The 27,119-nt window shown below is 41.8% G+C and overlaps 1 protein-coding gene across 1 annotated transcript in view; it reads right to left on the reverse strand.

The window, feature by feature from the left end:
* Nucleotides 1–1,642: 1,642 nt before the first annotated feature.
* The window catches only part of SUN5 (Sad1 and UNC84 domain containing 5), a 43,268-nt gene continuing 17,791 nt past the window's right edge, over nt 1,643–27,119 (reverse strand). The window contains exons 7-12 of the mRNA XM_020990554.2: nt 24,630–24,738; nt 20,766–20,844; nt 13,393–13,508; nt 7,904–8,071; nt 5,150–5,236; nt 1,643–1,813 (exon numbers count right to left, since the gene is read on the reverse strand). Coding sequence (XP_020846213.1) covers nt 1,688–1,813; nt 5,150–5,236; nt 7,904–8,071; nt 13,393–13,508; nt 20,766–20,844; nt 24,630–24,738 — 685 coding nt within the window. The 3' untranslated portion in view covers nt 1,643–1,687. The remainder of the gene's footprint in view (nt 1,814–5,149; nt 5,237–7,903; nt 8,072–13,392; nt 13,509–20,765; nt 20,845–24,629; nt 24,739–27,119) is intronic.

Here is a 27,119-nt window from a genome sequence, read left to right on the forward strand (position 1 = left end):
CACAAAAATCTGGTGTTTTGCTCCTTTATTCAAAAGCCTTCAATGATTCTCAGTTGCCCTCCAAGCCAAAGTTTTTCCTTTGTTCTTTTGTAGCTACAACCCAGTGCTCCTGAGGCCAAGGTCAGATTCCTGTGTTGACCAGGTAGCTCCATAACCAGAAAAATTCCATCCTTAATAAGAATCTGAGTCCTGATCCCAAACATTGACTGAACACTGACCTTGGGTTAAGTTTTGATGCTGATAATAGACCTGTGCTCCAAACTCTGGCCCTAACCCTTAGTGGCTTATAAATGCATGCCATAAATCTCAAGGTAAAAATTAGGTGAGAGAACATGGATAATTCAGTGCAATCTATCTCCACTACTGAAAAAACAAAAACAAAAACAAAAACACCTCAAAACGCATCAATAGATGGTAACTCAGGAACATTCTTCTGGTAGAGAAAAATAATGCATTTAGCATCTGGATGAATGGCAGTCCAGAATCCATGGATGCTTATGTCCCACAGAGAGATTTGTTTTTGTTCTGAGAACACTGAGATAGGTTTGGGGGCTGGAGCCAGCAGGAGGATTATCTTCTATAGTTGAGCGTCTGCAGTGAGACCTTAATACCCTGGCTGGCAGCCCTTGCTCTGAGAAGCTGGGTGGTGGCCAAGGTCAATACTCTCTTAGCCCCCTACTTAAGAAAGGTTAACCTTTGGCTCTGGGACTGGAAGGGCCTTCACCCTGAACCTCCTACCAAAGCCCTTGTGAGCTGCTGAGAGGGACTGGGCTATGGTTAGTTTGTGATCTGAGGACCTTGAGCTGGTCTCTAATGTCCCTTGGGAAAGGGTAGCCCAGGGCTACAAATTACTATTGAGCATTCCAAACTCTAGTTCATTGTAAATCGTTGTCTAACATAGTGGATGTGTGTGTGTGTGTGTGTGTGTGTGTGTGTATAAAATGTTTGTCTACATTTCTATATAATGTTGACCATCTGAGATTACGTTCTTCTCTTGCTGTTGGTCTTATTCCTATTCTTATTCTTTACTCTTTGGGAATCCTGAGGAACTTTCATGTCCATAATAATAGCTTACATTTCTATAGCTCCTTTATGTTTATAAAGCCTTTTCTTACAATGTGAGGCAAGTAGTACAAGTATTTTTATCCCCATTTTAAAGGTGAGGAAAACTGTGGGCCAGTGAGTTTAAGTAACTTTGCACAACTAGAAAATGTCTTCCACACTTTGAGGGGATGGGGAGTCAGACCTGTGATTTCACTGGTATAGGGAACTTCTGATAAGGAAACTTTATCAACCAATGAAGATCCACAGTGGTTCTTTAATTTTCTAGTCTTTGAAAGTTGCCTGAAGGGTGGAGAGTTTAAATGACTGGCCCAAGGTCAGTCTTCCAGTATGTGTCAGATAGGTCTTCCTACCTGAAGCTCAGTTTCTCACCAAATGCTCATATGAGTGTATTGCGGTAACATGATCTATAGGGTTGATCAGGATATCTCCCTTCCCTGCTGCTGCCTGTGCCACAGGGCAAGAAGGTCTAAGGACTCAAAATCTGCTCCTCTTTTCCATTGGGATGGGGCCCGTGGAGCAACTTCTTCTCCTCTCCTCCCCCCTTGACACAGGAAGAAAACTAGAGTACAGTGGGAAAGAATCTTTAATTTCTCTGTGAGGGTCAGGACTGGCCTTCTGGATACTACTCAGGCGTTGGCTGACTCATTGTGCCATGAGCTCGAACTCGGTATAGGCAGGTGAAGTGGGGGTTTCCCCAGTTGGTCAGTATCTTCAGTTTGATGCAGTTGAAGGGTTTGGTGAGTGTGTTCTGGAAGCAGACACACATGAAGAGTGAATAAGGCCTGGTTTTTCCCTTCTATCCTCCTCTTCAGGGCTCACTCAGGGGTCACTTTCTATCTCCCCCTTCCTTGCTTCCTCTGAGCTGACCCATGTTCAGTGAATCCCAGAATTAGAAGAGATTCAGACTCAAAGACTGTTAGAGCTGGAAGAACTCTTGAAAACCATTTAGTTGTAGTTCCTGAGGATTCAGCATTGGAAGGAGGCAGGGCAGATCATCTAATCCAGCCTCTTCATTTAAAAAAAATGAAGAAACTGAGGGCAACTAGGTGGTATAGTGCATAGAGCACCAGTCCTGGAGTCAGGTGGACCAGATTTTAAATCTGGCCTCAGATACTTACTAGCTGTGTGACCCTGGGCAAGTCACTTAACCCCATTGCCTAGCAAAACAAAAACAAACAGAAAAAAAACCCCAAATGAAAAAAACTGAGGCCCAGAGAGAGTATATAAGTGCGTAAGGTCACATAACTAAGGTGTGGCAGAAATGAGATTCAAATCTATGTCTTCTAATGACTCTGTCTAGCATTCTTTCCATTACCCACCTTTATTTTATAGTTGAGGAAACTGAGACCTAGAGATGAGAGAACTTTTTCAGGGTTATTCTGCAAATAAATGTCTGAGATGAGATTCAAACTCAGGTCTTCCTGAGTTGGAAGGTAGGATTCAGGCCTTTGGGGTGGCAGAACTTTCATGAACATACAGCCCATTCTCCCTCCCAGCCACCTGAAGGTCTGGGGGCAAGGCAAGGAGGTATAAGTATAGATAATTATAATCTACTGATAATCCTCAAGTCTCATCTCACATGATAATGACTGTTTCTGCCCCCAAATGGTTTAGCAGAAGGGCTGATGAAGAGGCCAAGAAGCAGGTTAAGCTTTGGCTGTGTGGCTGCCCATCCTGGTCCTGTTTTTGCCACTATCCCTGGAGTGCTTGAGGATCTCTAAGGTGGCTCAGAGATATAGAAGTAGTGACAGAATTAGAGATCTGGAGCTGGAAAGAATCTTATCAGTCTTCTGGTTCAACTTTCTCATTTTGTTGATGAGAAGACTGAGGCTCATAGAGGTAGATGACTTTTCCAAGGTCAACATAGCAAGTCACAAAGCTAGAAGACAGACTCTGTTGACTCAATTAATTATGCACTAGCTCTCCTTTTATGTAGCTGGTTTCATAAATAGCTAGCATTTATGTAGTCTTTCAAGACTTGTACAGTGCTGTATGTAATAAATCTATACATTAAATGTTATTATTGTCCTCATTTTATGGCTGAGGAAAAGTAACGTGCCTACGGTCATAGATATCTGGAGTTGATTTCAAACTTCATGACCCTAAATCCTATGCTCTATCCACTGCAGAGCCCAGCTGCCCCATTAAAAAAAAGTCAACACTTTTCCTTTTCCACTGTCTGGCCTCCAAGTTCTGCTTTCAGTGATCTGCTTATCATTTTTGCAGACACTGCGGACTCCTTGAACCCAAGCTGCCTATAAGTCAGAGAAGACAGGGGTGCAGAATAGTTAGAAAAGCTAGCCCTTCACTAGTTTCCTTTCTCTCTCCACTCTTCCATCTAGTTCTCCTGAGCCTGATATATTCTTATTTTCTTGTGGTATACACCCAGTGCAGTGTCGGGGTAGGAACACTGGTGTGGTAGGCAGGATGCCTGGGTTCCTGGTATATATCTAACATTCTGTGATTCTCTTTCCCTGCTTGCTGCTAAGTCTGTTGTGAGGCCAGTGCTGCCTGTATAATGTAGTGGAAACCCTTGGAATCAGGTGGCCTGGGTTCTCATCCCACTCTGACACTTATTCCTAACTCGTTTGGTGCTTACAGCCTCAGTTTCGTTGTTGTAATATGGAGAGAGTGATGCTTGTCTCCCTGCCTCACAGGGGTGCTGCCAGGAAATAGCTTTGCATGCTTACAGACCCCTAGAAATCTGTGATGCTCTTCATTCACAGTCTTTCCCTTCCTGAATGGCCCCTTTGGCTGTAGCTCCAGCCCTGGCAGCATTCTGTCCTCTCTATGCTGGGCAGATTGCCTACCGTCCTCTGGACAGAGAGGGTAAGGGGCATGGCTGCTCTTGATAGCCTTTTAGGGAAACTGAAGAGACGTTTCTATTCATATCTGATACCTCCCCATTTATATAAATCACACAGACATAGGACCTTCAATATGCATTAACATACCTGGGTATGAGCATGTGTTTTCCCAGTATGTAGAGTACAGGCTAGTGTGTCAGGATTACTCTGGGCTCTGAGCTGGGGGCCTGATATGAATTTCTGTGCTGCCTCGGGGGCAGATAAAACTGAAATTTGCACTGTCTCTTACTGTTTGTGTGACTATGGGCAAGTTGCTTTGTTTTTCGGAGCCTCCATTTCCTGATCTGTAAAATCAGAGGTTAGACTGGATGACCACACCATCTTCTGGTCCAGCCATGTACAACTGGCTCAACCCTTGGGGCCCTGGGAGTGGCTAACGAGCACCTGAGCGGGAGATGGAGCTCTGAGAGGAGACTGACCCCAAACTAGCCCTGTCTCAACTTGGATTTGCCCTGCCCCCTCAATCCCATCCCATCATTTGAGGCTAGTGATAGCCATGATTCCCAGTGTCTTATCCCTGCCTAGTGTGGGAATAGAAGGAAAAGAGCCCTTGGATATGAATCAGGAGACCTGGCTCTACCACTTGTGCTGTGTGTCCTTGGACAAATGACTTTCCTTCTCTGGGACTCAGTTTCTTATTTCTTCTATAGGTGATTTGTACATGTCCCTCCCCTTCAGAGGTTTTTAAATTTGGTGATTTTAAGATCTTACTGGTCCAGACTGTTAGGCCAGACAGCTGGTACTCTGAGACCAGGTTGGGAAGCAAGTCACTGTGGGCCTTTAGACATTGCCTCTGCTCCCTGGGGTAACAGTTAGCTGGACCAATAGTAGGTAGAAAAAGGCAAGAGAATGTAGGGATAAGACCATGGGATAGAGCCCCCACCCTTCCTGGACTGGAGTACAGGATTGACCTTAGAAAAGTTTGTGCTTGGAGGTGTGCAAGGATCCTGGGACTCCCGGGCCTGGATAATATAAAACCTGATCAATTTATCTCTTCTCCTAGATAATGGGGAGTGGGCTCAGCCTCTAAGAGTTTTGGCCTATACATATGATAACTTCAGGAGAGCTTGGTAAAGGTCCCCAAGGGTTGGCCTCCTTGGCTTTGAGTTAATTCATTATTTCAAGAAATCCTCTGAACTATCTAAATTTTGCACTTGAGTCCCACCCCTTGCCCCCAACACCCTCAGAACCTCTCCACCCAATGATCGCCCTTGTACCTTGAGCGGAAACATCTGAATGGAGTTTTCAGGCTGAAACAAAAAAGCCCCCAGGAATGTCTCTTCTCTGCCTTTATCATTGATGCCCTTTGGAGGCAAGGAGGACAGGGTGAGGAAACAGGTAGCAGAGAGATGGGGATATGGGCTTGGGTGTTTACAGTCTCAGGGGAGCTGGAGAGAACCAGCTCCCTGGGGCTGGGGCTGACAAGAGCAGAGACCTTGGACACGCTCAGGTGGTGCTGACATGGTGCACATTGACTCCTGCTCTGTTTCATAGAATCTCAGAACTGGAAGGGACCTCAGAAGCCAGACTGATGGAGGAGTCCTCTCTATAGAACTCCCAGACAAGTGGTAACATAGCTTCCACATGAAGAGCTCCTGTGATGGGGAACTCACTACCTCTCAATCCAACATATTCTACTTTTAGTTAGTACAAGTTGTTAGGAAGTTTTTCCTTAGTTTGAACCAAAATGGGCCTCTATAACTTCTTACTCATCGCCTCTGATTCTGCCCTTTGGGACAATGTAGAACAGGGCAACTAAGTTTGTCTTTGGCATTCCTCACCCTGTTTCTGGGCACTTTCCCCTTTTTCAAGTACCTACTTTTCCAGTGTTCTTGGGTTACTCAGTCTTTCTTGTTACAGAGGAAAGTATCTGATAAATTATTCACGCTAAGGTATTAGGTGCTTTTCCACAGGGCAACGCTTCATGCACCTGAAGACAGTTATCACGTCCCTCTCCTGCCCTCTTCCACCTCCAAGTCTTTTCTAGGCTAAGAATTCATAGTTCTTTCAGGAGAGCTTTGTATAGTCTCCAGTCCTCTTAGCGTTCTGGTCATCTTCCTTTGGACATGCTGCAGTTTGTCAATTATCCTGCTACAGTGTAGTAATGATATCTTTTTGAAAACTACTATTAATTATATCTCATTAAAGAGGAGGGCAGCAGGACTGTCCCGTCCCTCACTCTGGACTCCATGCTTCTATTAATTCAGTCTAGCACTGTATTAATGCTAATGCACATTAGCAATTTTGTCTGCTTGGCACAGTCCTCCATGTTGAGTTTATAAGTCACTAAAAACCTCTTTTAACACCCCTGCATCAAAGGTCAGAGGTAACCCTGATTGAAAAAAAAAGTATTTCCTCATATCTGCATAGTGCTTTAGGGTCTGCCAAAGGTTTCGCCATCCATCATCTCATTTGATCATTGTGGCACACCTGTAAGTGAGGTGGGGTTATTTATCTGCATTTTGCAGATGAGAAAACACGATCCTAGAGGAAAATGTCTGGTCCAAAGTCGTGTAGCTAGGAAATGTCCTCAGGGCTTCAGCTCAGCTCTGTGGCTCACAGCTCATTGCTCTTTGAACCCTTCCACACTGTTGCGAGTAATACCATGGGGCTTTGCCTGCTCTACTGAAGGATGCAATTCTACTGATGTGGGAGGAATGAGATTCTTGTTTTTTGGTGAGGCAGTTGGGGTTAAGTGACTTGCTCAGGGTCATACAGCTAGTAAGTGTTATGTGTCTGAGGCCACATTTGAACTCAGGTCCTCCTGACTCCAGGGCCAGTGCTCTATGCGCTGCACCACCTAGCCGCCCAGGAATGAGATTGTTTAGCCAGGAGAGGAAGCCAAGGTATGATCTGATGACTGTCTTCAAGTACACAAAAATCCATTTGGAGACCCAGTATGTGGAAAGAGGACTAGGCTGGAGTCATCTCTAGCCCCACCCTGCTTCAGACTTGTTGTGCCATCTAGGACAAATCACTTCATCTCTCCTGGGCTTGTTTCCCTTTCTGTAAAATGAGGTACTTGGATTAGACTCTAAGGTCCTCTCTGACTCTGATGGTCTGTGTTCCACATGGTTAAAAGGCTGTTATTTTATACATGGGAATCAGCATCATCTGCAAAAACCCTGGGAAATGGAAACTGAACTTTTTTTTCTCTCTCTTACAGAATGAATCAGTTGATAACCTTTATCAGCAACAGAGGTCAAGAGCAGCCTTCCAGGAAGAGAGGTTATCAAAAATGTTAGTTTTTGAGCTTCTAGGTTAGAACACTATGAGATCAGATAACTTTCAGTGTGTGTTTCTGGTCTATTCCATCCCTTGGACTTGTGACTTTCCACTTATATTTTTCTTTTCTCTTTCTCAATGGGAAGGTAGTAATAATGTCCTGAGCCCCTGGGCACACTGCCCAGTGGTCTGGCCTCCTATAGGAGGGTCAGCATAGAATAAATAGGCAGCTGTCAACACGGTATGATTTGATAGCTTCTAGGAAGGTCCCCCACCTAAAACATCTCATCTACTGCTTCTTCAAATTCCATTCCTTTGGGCTAAATATTGCACTCTCCCTGAAGTCCTTTTAAAAATAGAAATATTCCGGGAACTCACACATTAAGCACGTAATATCTTAGTGTGAATAATTTATCAAATACTTTCCTCTGTGACAAGAAAGACTGAGTAACCTAAGAACACTGGGAAAGTAGGTACTTGAAAAAGGGGAAAGTGCCCAGAAACAGGAGGTGAGGAATGCCAGAGACAAACAGCTGTCTTCACTGTTCTTCTAACGATCAGTCTACCTTGTCTGAGGTGTTCCATCCTACTAACTTCTCACTGATACTTGTTTTAGCGATAGCAAAGAGCTTCTGGGCCCCAGTAGGCAAGAGACCCAACAGGACCTCCAGAGCTGGTACTTTTCATGTCTTTTTCTCAGGTCCAATCCTCCCTTCCCCTTGTCTGGCTCTAGAGTGATCACTCACATATACGACAAAGTCCTTGGGGGCTGTATCCAAGTTGCCTGACAGGGAAATAGTTTTTGGGATGTGCTGAATCGTAATATTGGTGAGGAAGATCCTCCTGGCCAGGCGGATGACGACTTGCCCCCGGTCTCCACTGAACGCCCAGCAGTTGCCAGGTGTCACGTTGGGCTGGAGGGAGAACAGGTACATGAAAACTCGGTCAGGTACTCTCCTCCTGGCTTCTCCCTCGTGGGGACTGCCTGCCTGTTGGACTCCCATGCTGAGGCTCTGGCCACCCTGGCACATATTGCAGAGGAGAAGACCATGAAGCAGAAGCTGGGAATGACTGATTGTCTATCAGAGGTGGGGAACCTGCGGCCTCTAGGCCACATGTGGCCCTCTAGGTCCTCAAGTGTGGCCCTTTGACTGAATCCAGACTTCACAGAACAAATTTGTTCATATGTGGCCTCGAGGCTGCAGGTTCTCCACCCCTGGATCTCCATGATATTACCAACACTGAACTCTAAGAAGAGTTATAGACCTGAATATTAGATCAAGGTGGGAGCAGAGTGTACTCTGAGCTGTGTCAAAAGGAGAAAGCTTCAAGTAGGATAGTTCCAGATAAACCATTCCTTCAGAGCAATCTGGAAGTGGGCTATGATCTGGGATGGGCTCCTCCAGGTTGAAACCTCTACTGTACCTACCTTGTACAATTTTTGAGCTTGAAAGGACCTTAAAGATCTCTAGGGGCAGGCCATGAGTTCTTGATCTTTTCTGTGTGTATGTCATAGACCCCCTTAGCAGTCTAGTGAAGCCTCAGGTCGTAGTGACTGCCCTAATCATCAGCATGTGCTGGGACCCCTAAAAAGGGACTGGCCAGAGAGCTGGGCTTGGTGTCAGAAAGACCCGTGTTCAAATCTAGCTTCAGACGCTTACTTGCTGTGTGACCCTGGGCAAGTCATTTAATCTCTTTTTGCCTCATTTCCTCAAATGTAAAATCAGGATAATAGTATCAACCTCCTAGAGGTTGTTGTGAGGATCAAGTGAAGTAATATTTATAAAGTGCCTGATACATAGTAGATGCTTAATAAATCTTTGTTTCCTTCCTTCCTTTTCATCTAGTGAATGAGCTTAAGGGATTTGCGGTGATGTTGGTAGATAGGTCAGCTGACTGATTCATTTGATAGATGATGAAACTGAGACTCAGATAGCCAATAAGGGTCTCAAATGGGATTCAGATTCAGGTTTCCTGACTCCAACTAGAGGTTTATCTTATATGTAGGATGATGTGTGATGGCAGCAGCCTATGCCAATTGCCGCTACAGCCTTGAGGCATTTGAACTTTTCTCCTGAGGGGTAGGTGAGTAGTGGTTGCAGTGCTGAAAATGGCTTTGCCATTGTTGGAGCCAGGGGAGCTGTTCAAAATTACTCAGACTATTACCTAGTCAGATCCCTTGCAAGATGTATACACGTGCTAGTGATTGATTATAAGATCCCAGGTCACAACTCCAGAGTTGGCAGGGTCATCAGAGGGCATCTATTGTAGCCCCTTCATTTTGCAGATGAGGAAACTGGTTAATGTTAACCATTAACAAGATTAAATGGCTTGTTCTCAGTTACACAGGTATTAGGTGTCACTAATGGGATTAGAACCCAAGTCCCCTGAGTCCAGAATTATTGCTCTTTCCACTATATCATGTATTCCACCTCCTCACCTCCCCCAAATCACTGGGTTTGAGGGCAAACTCCCACCTGGGCAAAGAGGGGAAAAATCCCAGTTGATCCCAACTCAGAAGCCAGGCAGAGTCAGGAACCAGAGATGCTCAGAAATGCCAACTTTTCTTTTAAAAAGAGTTTTATTGTTACTTGCCCTCACTTCCTAATTACTCTTCTCTCCCATCCCCTCCCTAGTAGAATCCCCTCTTGGAACAAAGTAATGCAGTTTAGTGAAACAAATAAGCTTAGCCACGCCTGAAAGAGTATGCCTCATTTCATACCTGCTGTCCAACTCCTGTCTGCTGAGAGGGAGAAGGCACGTTTTATGATCAATTATCAGAAGACAAAATTAATGACTGGATCCCTAATTGAGTGAGTATTGGCTAAAGGCTAGTTTTTCTTTTTAAATTGAAATAATTTAATTTGAGAAAGCTTTATTGATTTAATTTTTTTCCCTACTGCAGTCTCATCCCCTCCCTACAAATATCTGTCTTTTAATAAAGAAAACAAGTTTCAGCAAAATTATCTGTCAGCACACCTACATTGGCCAGCTCATGCAAAATTCTACACTTATGGTCCTCTACTACGCTAAGAGGAAAGTGTGTTTCATCATTGGTCCCCTGGAACCAAAATAAAAGAATATTTTTTTTCTAATGAAATCTTTCTCCCTTTTATGTTGGTTAGGGAGTACCTCTTCCACTTCCTCTCTGACTCTGTCTCTACCATCGGAGCCAAAGAGAAGCAGGGCTGAGACTGCAGAGGAGGGCAGAGAGACCAGCACTAGAGAGATTCAATACTCTGGGAGACCCCAGCAGGGTTGAGGCTCTGGAATAATGACAGCAATGACAACACACATTCCCATAGTGTTTTATAATTAATCAAACATTTTTCTCATGATAATTCTATGAGTCAGGTGATAATAAGAATAATAATAAATAACAATGATATAACAATATAATAACAATTAATAATAGCATTGGATCTTTAAATAGGGCTTTTCAGTTTGCAAAGTGTTTTAAATACATTATCATCTGGACCTCAGAACAACCTGTTGAGGTAGCCACCTGTACCATGACCTCTATTTTATGGATCAGGCTCAATGATGTGTCAGAGGCAGGATTTGGACCCCAATCTAACTCCAACTCTAGCATTCTATCTACCATGCCATCCTCTTTTGTGGAGGAGTAAAGCTTAGGACCAGAGAATGGAAGTGAATTGTTCAAGGATACATACCACATGTGACAGCTAGGTAGTGCAGTGGATAGGGCATCAGGATTGGAGTCAGGAAGACTCCATCTTCTTGAGTTCAAATCTGGCCTCAGACACTTACTAGCTATGTGACCCTGGACAAGTGACTTAATCCTGTTTGCCTCAGCTTCCTCATCTGCCAAATGATCTGGAGAAGGCAATGGCCAAGCACTTCAGTGTCTTTACCAAGAAAACTCCAAATGGAGAGCTGAAAAGGACTGAAATGACTCAACACCAGTAGCACAGCGAATCTATGGAAGAGCTGAGTCCTGAGCATAGGTCATCTTACCTATACCCAGATCTCTTTTCATGGTGCTAAATTGCCTCCACGTTGAGTCAGCATTTCTGACCACCTTTTTGATCTCCAATTACTTTATGTACATTTGGTTTCATTTCCCAAGTAAAGCAAAGCCCAATGAAGGAGAGGTAGGATATTAGATTTCTCTATCTCTTTCACAGTGGCTAGTTCAGGGCACATTGACTCACTCACAATAAATGAGGATAGTGGAGGTACAAAATCACCTCATTCTTAGGGTATCTATATCCTCAGCCTGAAAATATGCACTAGATATTGAGATCTTCCTATTGGTTGGCTTAGGGGTCTAAAAATGCTTCCTCTTTGCCAGAGTATGAGACAACCACAAGGAACCCTAGGGACATTCTTATTGGCTGCTGGATTATGATTGACAGGTCAGGCAAGGAAGATTCACTAAGCTGAATCAACTCAAGGTTGATACCTATATTCTTCTCCTGCTATGGTCTAAGTAAAATTTTTTTTAACTGAAAAAACCCCCACACCATATATATCAGTCAATTAATATCGGGAATAGAGAGACCACTCTGCCGAACCCTGTACTGGGTATTTGCTGAAGGCAGTGGGATATTAGAGGAAGCCAGAGGCAGTTATGATATAGTGGAAAGGATGGGGGTGGGGTGGGAGATCTGCATTTTATTTCTGGCTTTGTCAGTGACTCGTAGTGTGACCTCGTGCAAATCACTTCTCTCCTCTATCAAATGAAAGAGTTGTACTTGATGATTTCCAAGGGCCTCTGCAGTTCTAGAATTTTATGGTTTTTGAGAAAATGCAGGTATTGCCAATGGTGATACAAGAAGATAACATGCGAGAATGACATTTAGATAGATGTAATGAAAGCAAGAAGTACAAATTAATAGAGTTCAAGATAAGCCCTGAAGACCAGAGGATAATTAATATATTAATATAATGGTGGGTGGTTGGGGCTGGGTGGAAGTTCAATACAGAGGTGGCTTCCTGGAGGTGACTTTTGAGCTCTCCCTTGTCCCGGGGAAACCAGAGGGAGTATTTGGGCTAATCACCTGGTGAAGGAAGTAAAGTAAAAAAAACCTAGTTTCTGTCTGTTGTTTTGCTTTTAATAGAAAACCACATGCTAGATATTGGGGAGAACCAAGACTGGTTCATTAACTCCTATATGACTATTCTTCTGGTTTTAGAATAACAGATAAAGGAAGGAAGGCATTGGATCCATTGAGCAGGAAGGGAATTGGGGCCACCTTATTTTTGGAGAGTGCCCCAGTGTTTCTGTCCCAATAAGCTAGGTGCACAGCTAGCTCACTGAAGAGAGAGAGGTGATGCAACCATGGCTGGCGTATTGAGACAGGACCCTAGATAATCCTGCAGGAATTCAGGTGAAAGGACAGAGGGAAGGAGGCAAGTGGAACTCATGGTGCAGCTTTTCCACTGGGGTATGAAGTCTGGTCCAGGGAGGAGACTAGGAAGGTATACTTTTCTCTGAGTTTCTTGTATGTCTGTAGCTGTATTGCTGGACTGTCCTAAGGTCTGGGCAAAGTTAGCATCATTAAGGAGTTGATCTAAAACAGGAATTCTTTTTTTTTTTTTTTAGTGAGGCAGTTGGGATTAAGTGACTTTCCCAATGTCACACAGCTAGTGAGTGTCATGTGTCTGAGGCCAGACTTGAACTCAGGTCCTCCTGACTCCAGGGCTGGTGCTGTATCCACTGTGCCACCTAGCTGCCCCTAAGACAGGAATTCTTAACACTCTGTCTCCCTCCTTCCCTCCTTCCCTCCATCTCTCTCTCTCTCTCTCTCTCTCTCTCTCTCTCTCTCTCTCTCTCTCTCTCTCTCTCTCTCTCTCTCTCTCTTTCCCTCTCTCTCTCTCTGTGTCTCTGTGTGTCTCTATCTCTGTCTCTGTGTGTGTATGTATGTATGTGTATATTAGACTCCTTTGGCAGTCTGGTCAAGGTATGGACCCCTTCTTAGAATGTTTTTTAAATGCTTGAAACAAAACACATAGGATTATGAAGGAAACCAATTATATTGAAATATAGTTGTCAAAATATTTTAAAAAACCCAAGTTCAAGGAACCCCGATCTAAAATGATGAAAGTTCTGTCTCAATGGGGGCTGAATGCCTGATAAGTACCAGCCGAGGTAACTTTTTTTTCCAGCTGGGCTCAGTAGGGCGTAGGAATAGGGCACTAGGACCAAAGAGTCTGTATCATCAACTGTTGGACAAAGTCACAGTGGAAAGCCAAGGAGCTCTAGCCCTACCTCTAGGATGACATCAGGTGGACGTGCATAGTTCCATAGTCGGAACCAGCTCCAGTAAGATCTGGCTTTGTCACAACTGTAGGTGGCAGATGTGTGTTCAAAATCAATGGTCCCTCCTGAAAACCAAATACAAATAATACTATTTATGTAAAGCTTTTCAGTTTGCAAAACACTTTTTTTCCCTCTAGCAACCATGTGAAGTAGGTAGTGAAAGTTAGTCGGTCAATAAGCGTTTATTAAGCACCTACTATGTGCCAGGCACTGGGCTGAATACTGGGGATACAAAATAAGGCAAAAGGCAGTCCCTGCCCTTGAAGAAATTATGGTCTAATAAGATTAATGAAAGTGCTATTATAGTTGAGGAAACAAATTGAGAGGTTGTGATTTGCCTAGAATCACTAGGTATCACTAAGTGTAAAATCTGGAACTGGAACCCAGATCTTCTGACTCCAAGATCCCTGAATTGCACCACTTCTCAACAGTAAGTAGCACCTTCAGACAGGATCTGCCCATGCTAAGGGCTGAACTGCTTTCAACTCTTGGCTCCTCTTTCAGACAAGAGCCGCCTTCAGCTCTATTTGCAGACCTGAGGCCACTAGAACTATTAATTAATGAATAAATTAATTATTAATGTTAATTAATTAATAAGATTAATTCATGTCAAGGGAGCATAAGGAAACTCAGGCTCTGAGCAAGATAGAGAAAGACCATAAGTCTAGTCCCAATGCAGGTTTTCCATTGCTCATTCAGTTGATTAATTTTCCTCTGCCACTGTGTGATCTTGGTTCAGGCTCCTTTCCCCTCAGGGCTAAAGCTTCTACTGTTATAAAATAAGGACAGGGCTAGATGGTCTTCAAGGTTTCTTCCAGCATGTGTGATAGTGGGGTACTTCTGTCTTGTCATCTCATCTTTGTGGGGACTTGAGGATCCTAGAAATTTACACAAAGGGAGTTTCCAAGACACAGAGAAGGAAGACTTCCCGAATTCTCTCTAGGGAAGAGAAACTTCACTGTCTTGATCAGGCTGAAGGCAGGAAGCTACTGAAAGGTTAATGGGAAATATGAGTTCTGTACACTGAAATGTAGGATTTGCTTATTCTCATTCTTCTGCTGCCCTTAAGACTTCAACCTGATCATCATATGGAGACCTGGGCTCCCCATTTGGTACCAGTGGTGCTACTATTGCTCATTGTCATGTGAGCAGTGAGCACAGCTACTGAATTGGAACTGAGGAGATATCACAAGGTGGATTGGAGTAGCCTATTTTAGAGGTTGGTAGAAAGAAGAGTGATGCAATCCAAGGAAGTAGACAGGGTCAGACCTGGTACAAACTGGCAAAACTTTGTGAAAGTACAGGGAATGGCTGATTAAACTGTGGTGTGTGGTTGTGATGGTATACTACTGAGCTATAAGCAACGATGAACTCTATGATATTAGAAACACATGGAAAGACTTGCACAAAATGATGAAGAGCAAAGTGAATAAAACCAAGAGAACATCATATACAGTAACAGCAATATTGTTTTAAGAATGACTTTGAGCAACTAAGTCATTTAGACTGTTATAAATATACAAATGAAAAATAAAGGACATATGAAGGAAGATGCTACCTTTATCCAGAGAAAGAAATGATAAATAGAAATATGTATTGAATAATTTTACATATGTATGCATATACATATACATACATATATGCATACACACACATATATACACACATCTATTTGAGTCTAAAGGTAGCCATCTCTAGGGTAGGGGAGGGAGAGAAGAAAAAAAGGAAAAAAAAAGAAATTTACATGATCATTTTGTTGTATGTTTGGAGGGAATAGCAAGTTGTACGTGGTAGATTTATAGTTTCATGGGTAATCATCTTTTTATTTTACTATGTTATGGAAATTTTTGTTCTGTGAATTAAAGATAAAATAAGTTAAAATAAAAAAATACAGGGATCTGTTGGCACAGCTAATGGTTATTGTGGGCAATTGCTAAAAACAGTAAACATGTTTAAGGAATGACTGAGTATGTGGTTAAACCCAAGAAAATCCAACTAAAACTAACTTCAGAACATCTCCTTTCTGGGTTATAGAACCAAAGTAAATGGTCTTCATTGGTTTCATAGACTCAAAGACAAAAGCTAATAGAAAAATGAATCTGCTGAGAAATGAACCTGAGGATAGCAATTTCCTTGAGCAAAGACAAAAGATTAGAGAAACAGAGATTATAGTGGCTGTATGTGTGAATACTCACTTGCTGCAGAGTAGAACTTAAGAGGCAGAGCTGTTTTCTGCTACAGCTGTGGTCTAGAAGGCCATATGAGTGATGGATGTATTCAAAGGATGATTGCAGGGTGGCTGTGTCAGAGGCCTGGGTCTTGATTGTTTGGGGGTCAACCCTACCTGAACCCATAGAACTTTAAGCAGAAGGGATGATAAAGATTGAAAATGTGTAGTGAGAATGCCCTGCTGGACAGTGGGTCCCATGTGCTCATTGTATTCCAGTTATCTTATGAGACACTACTGAAGAAAACACAGCCTATGAAAGGGTGGATGGATAACAAACTATGCATATTTGATGTACATTGGAGTAAGTCTCATGTTTCTAAGAAAGTTGTTGGTGCCATTAGGAAGGTGGGCATCTGGGCATCATGGCTCTGATGGGTCCAGATCCAGAAAACATTTGGAACATCAGCATTGATCAGAGCCAACTCTGGCCTATTCAAGGTATTAGCAAATAGTTACCTGAGGAAATATTGACTTTGGCAGGAATCAAATGTCTAAAAGTATAATATCTTGCTAAGGAGACTTGCGGATTGTATCCTAATCACACATTGATGAACATTCTAAAAACACTGAGGTATGAGTACAAATCTCAGTGTAATCAACCTATGTCCTTTATGATGCATATAAACAAGTTTATCAGGAATGGTGCTATAGGTTTTATGTTATTCTTGGTGGTTTTGGGCAAGAGCCACACCTGCCTGTGCTTTTGAACGTCAGAAGATGAATAGGCTGTAAAGACTTGTGACCAGTACATTTGTTGGCTGAGACATGAGTTGAAAGAAGCCTACCAATTAGCCATGACTTCGGCTTGGAAGAATTCTGGCAGAAACAAACAATGGTATGATTATTGAATTCCTTGTTGAGATGTTTAGCAAGGTGACAGTTTTGTTGAAAACTGGTGTTCAGAGAACACATGAGATAGTTGAACTGGAGAAGGCCACTCTGTACCAAGTAATTGAGAGATTGAGCAACTTGCTTATCTACAAAACAGCCCCAGACAGTGGTAGGAACCCTATAGTGGCATTTCATCACAATCACCTATTGCCCACAGGGAAGTTAATGAGACTTTCTGATAAGTAAGAAAAAAAATATTATGGACCAGTAGAAGGAGCATAAGCACAAAACATAAGCACAAAACAGGAAAATGATAAATGTTGGAGAAGATGTGGGAAAATTTGAACATTAATGCATTGTTGGTGGAGTTGTGAAATGATCTAACCATTTTGGAGAGCAATTTGGAACGATGCCCAAAGGGCTACAAAAATGTGTGTATACCCTTTGACCCAGCAATAGCACTTCTAGGGCTATATCCCAGAGAGATCATACAAATGGGAAAAGGACCCACATGTACAAAAATATTTATAGCAGTTCTTTTTGTGGTAGCAAATAATTAGAAATTGAAAGGATGCCCATCAGTTGGGGAATGGCTGAACAAGTTGTGGTATATGAATGTAATGAAATGCTATTGTGCTATAAGAAATGATGAACAGGCTGACTTCAGAAAAACCTGGAAAGACTTGTATGGTCTGATGCTGAGTGAAGTAAGCAGAACCAGGAGAACGTTGTACACAGTAACAGCGATGACTAATATTGATAGACTTAACCCTTCTCAGCAGTACAAGGATCTAAGACATCTCCAAAGGCCTCATGATGGAAAATGCTATCCACAAAGAAGAAAGAGCTATGGAGTTTGAATGCAGATCAAAGCATACTGTTTGCTATTTTTTTTTCTTCTGTTGTGTTTTGTTTCCTCTTTCTGGTGGTTCCTCCTATTGGTTCTAATTCTTACTTACAACATCACTAATGTGAAAATATGTTTAATAGGGGGCAGCTAGGTGGCGCAGTGGATAGAACACTGGCCCTGAAGTCAGGAGGACCTGAGTTCAAATGTGACCTCAGACCAAACACTAGTCACTTACTAGCTGTGTGACCCTGGGCAAGTCACTTAACCCCAATTGCCTGAAAAAAAATGTTTAATAGGAATGTATATGTATAGCCTATATCAGATTGTGTGCCATCTTGGGGAGGGAGGGGAAGAAAAATTTTAAACTTAAAAGCTTATGGAAGTGATTGTTGATAATTCAAAATAAATTAATTTTTAAAAAAAGGAGCAGAAGCCCATGAGTTGTAGACAGACTACGTGAGGGCCTTGAGATTTCCTTGGAAAAAATCCACTGTGTACTAAAACCCTTTAACTTTGCTTAGATCTGAAGGGGAATTTGGTCCATACAAAGGTGCAGGCTGAACCCCTGGACAATTTATTTCCTATTTAGTGCTTTAGGTATAGAGATCCATGGGGTACAGAGATAATACATAACAACTACAATGACAATGATAATGATAACTAACATTTATATGACCAGGGATATTTATATGTGCCAGGCACTGTGTTAAGCACTTTACAAATATCTCATTTGATCCTTACAACAGCACTGGGAGGTGGGTATTGTTAATATCCACAATGTTTTGAGAATGATAACCATCCTGGGCCATTTACAAGTCCTGCTTTGGAAATATAGGCTAGTAGTTATGGAGAGACTGAAGATAAAGGAGAGAAAAGGGGGATGATTATGGAGGGCAATTTGCCAGAGAAAGAAGTGGATGGTTTCAAAGGGTGCATATAGAAGGGGAGGAGAAGGCCATCTCTTCATCAGAGACTAGAGTAAAAGAAGAGTGAATGAGGAATAATGTCAAGGGGCTATAACATATAGAAAAGGGAAGAAGAAGGAACATTGCATTGGGCTCTATTTTCTCAATAGAGGTTGAACTCCTTAGCAATGAGGTTTGGGGGATTACATGGGGTATCAGACTTGAGGAGAGAAGAGGTTTGGAACAACTGCTGGCAGGAGTAGGAGAGACATTCTGTTGGGGGGAGAGGGAAAGCACTGCATTGAGGGACAGTTTGAGATGAGATAATATAAATTTATAGTGGACCCAAGCTTGGTCATCATGTTTGCATAACTTCTCCCAGTTCTGTTCAGCAGCCTGTGAATAGGAACAGAGGATACAGATAGTAGGAGTAATTCAGGACTGGGTTTTGGCAAGGCAGGAAGAGCAGTAGAATAGGGGATGGGGGATTCCAGAGCAGAGGAAAGTATAGAGTTAACCTGGTTAACTAAAGGGGAGAGGGTAGTAATGATGACCTGGAGATCACTAAAGAGTGGAAAGACTGCAGTTCATTGTGAGGACAAAGAATAGCTATAGCAGGAGTTAGATATAGGGAAAATGATAAAGGAATTTCCGACCTCTTGATCATCTAAGTGAAACAGATGTGGGTGATGGCAAGATAAAGGTTGTCACTAACTTTATGTATAGGTGAGGTAGAGTGGAGGAGGAGGTCATGGGAGTTGAGTAGGTTGAGAAACTTGGGTATTAGGGCATTTTGAGGAAACATTAATATGTACATCTGAGTTTCCTGATATGGTGGAGAGGAAAACTGTGAACTAGGTACTGAACTCCTTGAGAAAGAAAGGAGAAGGTATGGTGGCCAGTAGATAACCAGCAGGGACTGGATTTGGTGATTAATTTGGACTGAGAGACCTTCAAAGGAAGAGAGATTGCTGAGTCATAGTTGCAGAGGGAGAGTATGGAAATGGCAATGGGGAACAAGGAGTATTTTGATTCCTATTCCAATACCAGTGTGTCAGGGCTTATTTGAGAGGGTCTAAGGAGTCCCAGAATGCCCAGGAATAGATGGTTAGGGATGCAATGTCAACTGGGGGCAATGAGGTCCTTTTGAGTAATGGAAGATGGAAGGAACATGAGAGGAAGAAAGCTAAAATGAAGAGAAATTTATTAATTATGGAATTAGAATTCCAGAGGACACAGTAGAAAGGGCACAACTGGAGTGAGACATTGAAAGAGTGTGGTTGAAGTAGACAGGGATGAGTAAAGGGAACACAAAGTCGTAGGCTACCTCCTATGTGTACCTTTACTGATCCTCCCATCTGCTAGTTCCTCCCCCAAATTACCTTTTATTCATTTTGTACAGTCTGTGTGTGTGTGTGTGTGTGTGTGTGTGTGTGTGTGTGTGTTAAATATGTACTCTCTTCCCTTTACAATGTAAGCCTCTTGTATTCAGGAACTGTTTCATTTATGCTTTTGGTTCACAACATTTAGCACACTGCCTGGCACATAGTAGGCACTTTATAAATGCTTGTTGATTGATTGATTGATCATTGATTTCTGTTCTCCTCCTGTCACATTTCTTCTTCTTCCTTCCTTCCTTCCTTCCTTCCTTCCTTCCTTCCTTCCTTCCTTCTTTCTTTCTTTCTCTCTCTCTCTCTCTCTCTCTCTCTCTCTCTCTCTCTCTCTCTCTCTCTCTTTCCTTCCCTCCCTCCCTCCCTCTCTTCTTCCTTCCTTCTTCCTTCTTCCTTCCTTCCTTCCTTCCTTCTTCCTTCCTTCCTTCCTCCTTCCTTCCTTCCTCCTCCCTCCTTCCTCTCTCTCTCTCTCTCTCTCTCTCTCTCTCTCTCTCTCTCTCTCTCTCTCTCTCTCTCTCTCTCTTTCTCTCTCTTTCTCTCTCCAATGAAGGGGAACCCACTATTTCCTAAGGTACCTGATTCAAGCTCCACCTTGCTTCTCAGCAAATTCCAACCATTTCCCCTGCTTATTAGATTTGTGTTGCTTGGCCTCAGTTAACTGGACTAGGATCAATAGGTGGAAGTTAGGGAGTTAAGTTAATAGGTTTTGATTCAACATTTGATATCTGATAAAACTTCCTTATAATTGAAACTGTCCAGAAGCAGAATGTGCTGTATCTGGAGGATGAGAGGTAGGGGGAAAGTTTCCCTTTTCTATTGCTTCTCAAGAAGAGGTTCGATGATGGCTTGTCAGGATGCTGTGGATGTGATTCATGAGTACAGAAGGGGTGGTGGTGGTCTACATTGCCTTGGAAGTCCCTTCCATATTTTTGACTAGAATCTTGTAAAATGATTAAATGCATGGGGAATGTAAATTAGTCTGAGAGAGTCCAGAATGGGGTGACTACCTTTGGCTAGGGGGATGAAGGGGAAGGTAACATACAAGGTGGGCTTAGAGGAGGGGAAAGATGATCTTTGGGAGTACCTGTGAGCCTTAAGAGGCTTTGATTACATACCAATGGATTTCAAGGCAAAATCAGGCTTTTCAATGTAGTCTCCTTGTATCTTCTTCATTATGTTCTGTGCCACTAGCTCCTAAAGATAAAGAAAATTCAAGGTGTATATTTGGACAATCTGTTGTGTCTACATCTTTGTATTCATTCCCAGAGGATAGCATTTATGTTCATTTGATGTGTTTATACATCTAAATCTTTGTCACACACTGTCCATCTGGAAAGGTGACAGCACTGAGACATTAGTAGGGCATGTTTTCCCTGAAGAGCAGTGGGGAAAGGCTGTGCTGAGCATCAAAATTCTCCTGCCTAGTCTCCCCTTTGTGACCCTGGAGAGTGGGAATGGAACTCAGGAAAAGGCTAGTGTTTGTCACTGCATGGTATAGTAGAAAGAGTCCTGGATTGGGAATCATGAAACTTGAGCTCAAGGATGGATTCTGCCACTCATGAGATGTTTAACCTAGATTAATTCATTACCCCTCTCTAAGACCTAATTTCCTCTTCTGGGGAACAAGGGGTTGGGTTAAGTTACCTCTAAGGTCACTTCTTTGATATTTTATGTTCTAAAGTCTTCTGAGTAGTAGTATTCAATTTTGGAAGGAAACTGGCTTGGAAGAAGACCTGGGTTTGAAGCTGAGTTTTATTACTTATTAACTATAAATGTAGGAAAGGCAGAGCCAAGATGGTGGAGTAGTAGGAAGAAGTACAATGAGATTTCCTCAAAAATTCCTCCAAGCAGACATAAAAATGCATCAGACCAAACTCTGATTGGTAAATCAAAGAAAAAGTCACATTGAGTTATTTTTTCTAGCCCAGGTTGACATAGGGATATAAGCAGAGAGGTGTGTGGACACTGGGGATGGTGGTGTGGCCAGGAATGAATGCTATATGTAGCATTCCTGTACCCAAGAAATGAAAGAGAATTGAGGTTGTGCATCAGGCAAGACGAGGTATCAAATCTATATTGTGGCAGTAAAACTTCAACAGAATGTGGGAACAGGGGCCAACTGGCTACTTTGTTGCTTGCTTCCCAGTTCCAAGATCCAGGGTGGACTGAGGAGGGGATCTTCAACTAGCGGTTGTGTTCCAGGGTTAAAGAAGTTGTGGGCCCTGTATTGTGTTTAGAACCAAGCAGCAGTTGTGTAGCTTGGACTCCAAGAGTGGAGTGGAGTTTTGGCTTCAGCTTCCAGTCCATTCTACAACCTGCAGAGGAGTGACCAGGATAGTAATCTCAGACCAAGTGGAAGTTTTGTTGCTTACAACCAGCAAAGCTTTCCAGTTGAATCATAGTGGCTGAGTCAAATAGCAGTCTACTGAAACTCCAGCGGTGGCAAATCCATAGGGCTATTGCTTAGAGCCAAACCTATTTCAGGAACTTGCCAAGCTCAGACAAAGGGAACAGTGATTAGACTTATGCTGGATCAGACAACTTTGGGAGCATGGAAACCTTGAAGATTCCCAGCTTGAGCTGTCCTTCAGATTCTAGAATAACACAACACTAAATATCCCAATAAAACAGAATCAAGACCAGTCCAATCATTCCCTCCAGAAGGGAATAGATCCTGGCCCTAACCTAAAGGCTGATGTCTGGAAGAATGAGTGAACAACAACAAAAAAATAGTCCCACTATAAAAAGCTATTATGATGACACGGACACTTGAGACACAAATCCAAAAGAAGAGAACAGCTCCAAAACCTCTGTAAGCAGAACCCCAAAGAAAAACACAGTATGGGCACAAATTCAACTAGAACTCTTAGGAGAGATTAAGCAAGAGTTAAAAAAAGAGTTTAAAATATTTTTATAAATGAAACAAACACTAAAGGAAAACAATTGGGAAAGAAATGAGTTACAGAAGAAGGAATTGAGAAGGAAATTAACAGTTTGTCACAAGAGTTGCAAAACCTTGTCCATGCAACAAACTGTCTAAACCTTAGAATGGTCGAAAGTGATTTCATGAGACAATAAGAAATATTAAAATAATGTCAAAAGATTGAAAAAATAGAAAAAAATGTAAGTATCTCCTAGCAAAAATAACTGACCTGAAAAACAGATGAAAGAGAAAAATTTTATGGATCATTAGATTATTTGAAAATTATGACAAAAAACCCCTAGACATCATAGTTCAAGAAGTCAAAAAAGAAAACTACACAGATCTTAAAACTAAGGGCAAAGTAGAAATAGAAAGAATCCATCAGTACCTTCTGAAAGAAACCCTGAAATGAAACTCCCAGGAACATTGTAGCCAAAATCTAGACTTTTCAGGTCTAAGAAAAAATACTGCAAGCAACCACAGAGAAAGAATTCAAGTACCTAGGAGCCACAGTAAGGATCACACATGATTTAGCAGCCAATACTTTAAAGGAATGGAGAGCTTGGAATACTATATTCCAGAAGCAAAAATGGTATAATGCTGCAGGGGGAAAATGGATTTTTAAAAAAGTAGAAGACTTGAAGCATTCCTCATGAAAAAACCAAAACTTCATAGAAATTTTGAGGTGCAAACACAAGAATCAAGAGCAACATTTAAAGGTAAACAAGCTTCTTATATTCTAATGAGGAGATAACATGTGTCTCCTAAGAACACAGTTATCTTTAAGATCGTAGAGGGAGTCTAATTAAATAGAAGGCCTGAGAGTGTTATGTCTTGATTTTAAAAGGAAAATGTAAAGGTTGGGAAGTGGAATACACTGTGAGGGGGTGGAGGTTGGTAAGAGAATGGTTAGCGAAAATTATCTTATGTGATCAGTATGTGAAAGTAGAAATTTATACAAACAAAGAGGAGGGACTGGGGAGAACAATTGACCTGAATCACTCCCATCAGAACTGGTCAAAGGAGGGAAGAATATAGATATGCATAATTGGATACAGAAATACATTTCTCTCTACAGAGAAATAAGAGAGAAAGGGGTGGGGAGAGGAGGAAGGAGAATGGAAAATTACCAAGAAAGTAGATTAAGGGAGGGTTAGTTCTAAGCAAAATAAAGTCTAAAAATTTATAAAAGTATTTATAACTCTTTTTCCCATGGTGAAGAACTGGAAAGTGAGAGGGGTCCATAAGTCAAGAAATAACTGAACAAGTCATGGTATATGAATGTGATGTAATACTATTGTTCTATGAGCAGTGATGAAGGGGATGCTTTCAGAGAAACCTGGGAAGACTTGTATGAACTGATGCGAGTAAAGTGAGTAGGACCAGAACAATTTATATAAATACAAAGTCAAACAACTCTGAAAGACTTAGAAACTCTAATCAATGTAATGACCAATCATAATTCCAGAGGACGAATCAGGAAACATGCTACCTACCTCCTAATAAAGAGGTAAAAAACTCAGAGTGCAAAATTATGTGTGTGTGTGTGTGTGTGTGTGTGTGTGTGAGATGTCTCAATGCACTTCATAAGTTCTCCTGTATACTTGTCACCTTTGTGCAATAAAGAGATGATACAAAAATATGTATCTATAAATATGAATATATCTATGTCTATTTATCCATCTATCTATAATCAAGCAAAACAAATTCCCACATTGGCCATGTCCAAACACACACACACACACACATACACACACACACATTTGGACATGGCCAATGTGGAAATTTGTTTTGCTTGATTTTATATATATTTGTAAGAGGGGTTTATTTTTATTTCCTTGTTTGCTGAGGGGTGAGATGATATGGGAAGGAGAAAAGGTAGGTTTTTGTTGATTCAAAAACCAAATTTAATTAAAAAAACTGTAAGTGTAAGCAAAGTCAATTTTGAACAACATGGCCTTCCCAGGCTCCCAACCCAACTGTGGTTGAGGGGAGTCATGGGAGGAGACAAGACAAGAAGGGGCAGGATGATCATGCCATGCCTTGATTGACTCACCTCATTAACCATGGCTTTCACTTCTTGGACTTTGGCTGAAAGTTGTTTCACAAGATTGTGCAGGGCTTGGATTTCTTCTGCATGTTTTCTCACCTTCTCTTGGTAATTCCTTTTTGAGGAATGAAAACAAGGGCTGAGGTGAATTGAAGCCTGACCAGACAATAATTTACATGCAAAGTATCTAGAAGTATGAATGGGCCATAAGCTTCACATAAGTCAACAGGGTGAAGCAGCAGTAAAAAAAGCCAGAGCGATCTTTGGCTGCATACTTATGTCTAGAATGAAGGAAGTGATTGCTGGGTCATACCTGGTCAGAAAAATCTGGTAAATTGAATCCTGTTCTAGGAACCATACTTTTGGAAAGCATATCAGCAAGCTGGGATACATCCAGACAGAACTGTTACTAGAAATTCTGGTGCCAGGATGGAGGGGGAAGACAGCAAGAAATCCTATGGAGAAATCTCAGACCTTGGATACAAGTCCCCAAAGGGGAGGGACCCATGGTCATTGCAGGGATAGAGAAAGTAAGCATGCCTTCTGCTAGCTTTTTATTTTAAATCATTATTTTTACTAACTAGATGCTATGTTCAGTTGTTTCTACTTGCTGAGTTACAAATGCTGTGATTCCTCTTCAAATTTCAGGTGCCTGAGGCAAAGCCCTAATTGCCTCAGTATAGTTGTAGTTCTTCTTTCAGGGGAGGTGACTTTAGGGACTGGAGACCATGCTGCACATGAATTGGTTGAAATGGCTGAATAGTCTGGAGGAGTTGTAGGGTAATATGATTGTTGCCACAGGGCCTTTTCCTTTACATTGTTTCTGTCACTTAATCCAACCCATACCTCTTTACCACCAATATGAAAAAAAAAAACCCAAAATGAAAAGAGTATTCAGACAAACAACACTGAGGGACTTGCCCAGGGTCATATAGCTAGTAAGTGTCCAAGGCCGGATTTGTACTCAGGTCTTCTTGACTTCAGGCCTTGCACTCTACCCATTAGGCCACCTACCTCCGCTGTGGAAGAATAAGTAGGGTTAGATCACTGGATCATAGAATGAAAACTGAAAGTGACCTCAAGGATTATTGAGCCCAAATTCTCATTTTATAGATGAGTTTAAATGTCTTGATCAACGTCACACAGGTCATAAGAAGCAGAGCTGATATTTAAACCAGTTCTTTGGACTTGTTTTGCTTGATTCCAGAAGGGAAAACTAGGAACAACGAAGGTATTGAGTGGGTGGGTAACGTCCCTAACATAAGAGAAGACTTCTGAATAATTAGACTTGTCCAATGAGCTTTCTCAAAAGGATGAACCTTACCTTTCTTTATCTGTAAAATTGGGATAATAATAGCAATACTACCTGTCTCACAGGGCCACTGTATACACTGAGTGAGATAATGTATGTCAAGTGCTTTATAAACCTCAAAGAACTACACAAAAGTGTCAGTTATTGTGATCACTATTTAAATGAAACCTGAATACTATTTTGTTTTTTGGTAGTGGTAGTAGAGAGAATGGCTGCCTAGTTATGAGTTGGCTTAGGTGACAGAAACAATGTAGGGAAAAAGGCCTTGCAGTAAGAGTTGGAGCACCTGGATATCAATCCTAGTTTTGTTCCTTCTTATGTATGACCTTGGGCAAATCACTTTTTCTTCAACTTCCATTTCTTCCTCTCTAAAATCAGGGATTTCACTTAAATAGTTTTTGATCTCCAATCTAGCTCTCAGCCCTATGGTCTTATGATTTCTGAGGTCAATTCTAGCCCTTATGCTCTAGGTTTCTGTGATACTTTTGTATGAGGTTAAGCATTGCCATTTGGGTGACCTTTGCAAAGTCATTGACCCAAGGTCGATTTCCTATTATATTCTAATATCACTGATCTAACGCTGGAAGAGACACCAGAAGCCACCTAGTCCACCCTTATTATTTTACATATGAAGAAACTGAGGCCTAGAGATGTTAAGTGACTTCACCAGGATCTCAGAGTTTATAAGTGTTTAAGATGGGATTTGAACCCAGGTCTTTCTGGCTCAATAATCTCTAAGGTACCTCTCAATGCTAAATTTATGATCCAGTGATTAACTCTACTTATTCCTCCACAGGACAGCCATAAGAATTTGAAAATGTGTGATGGGCAATTGTCCCTCATACAGCCTCTCAACAATAATTGACTTATGATTAGTACTCATTGCTTTCAAATGTTAGGTGATTTAGTTATGGCCTCATGGCTTGCATATGTAAAGAGTCCAGCTGAGGACAAGATTAACAGGCTTTTAAAACTCAATTATGGGACTTGAGTTCAACTCTGGCCTCTGAAACTTACTAGTTGTATGACCCTGGGCAAGTCACTTAACCCCAATTGTCTCAAAAAATTTCCAAAACTCAGTTATGCTTTTTGGAAAACATCAATGCTTCAAAGGTTCCATGATTTCTTTCATGTAAGCCCTACCTTCACTGACACAGATCACAGTATATTCCATCACTTTTAGA

Source organism: Phascolarctos cinereus, unplaced genomic scaffold (genome assembly GCF_003287225.1).
Source record: "Phascolarctos cinereus isolate Bilbo 61053 unplaced genomic scaffold, phaCin_HiC Scaffold_2;HRSCAF=192, whole genome shotgun sequence".
Lineage (NCBI taxonomy): Eukaryota > Metazoa > Chordata > Mammalia > Diprotodontia > Phascolarctidae > Phascolarctos > Phascolarctos cinereus.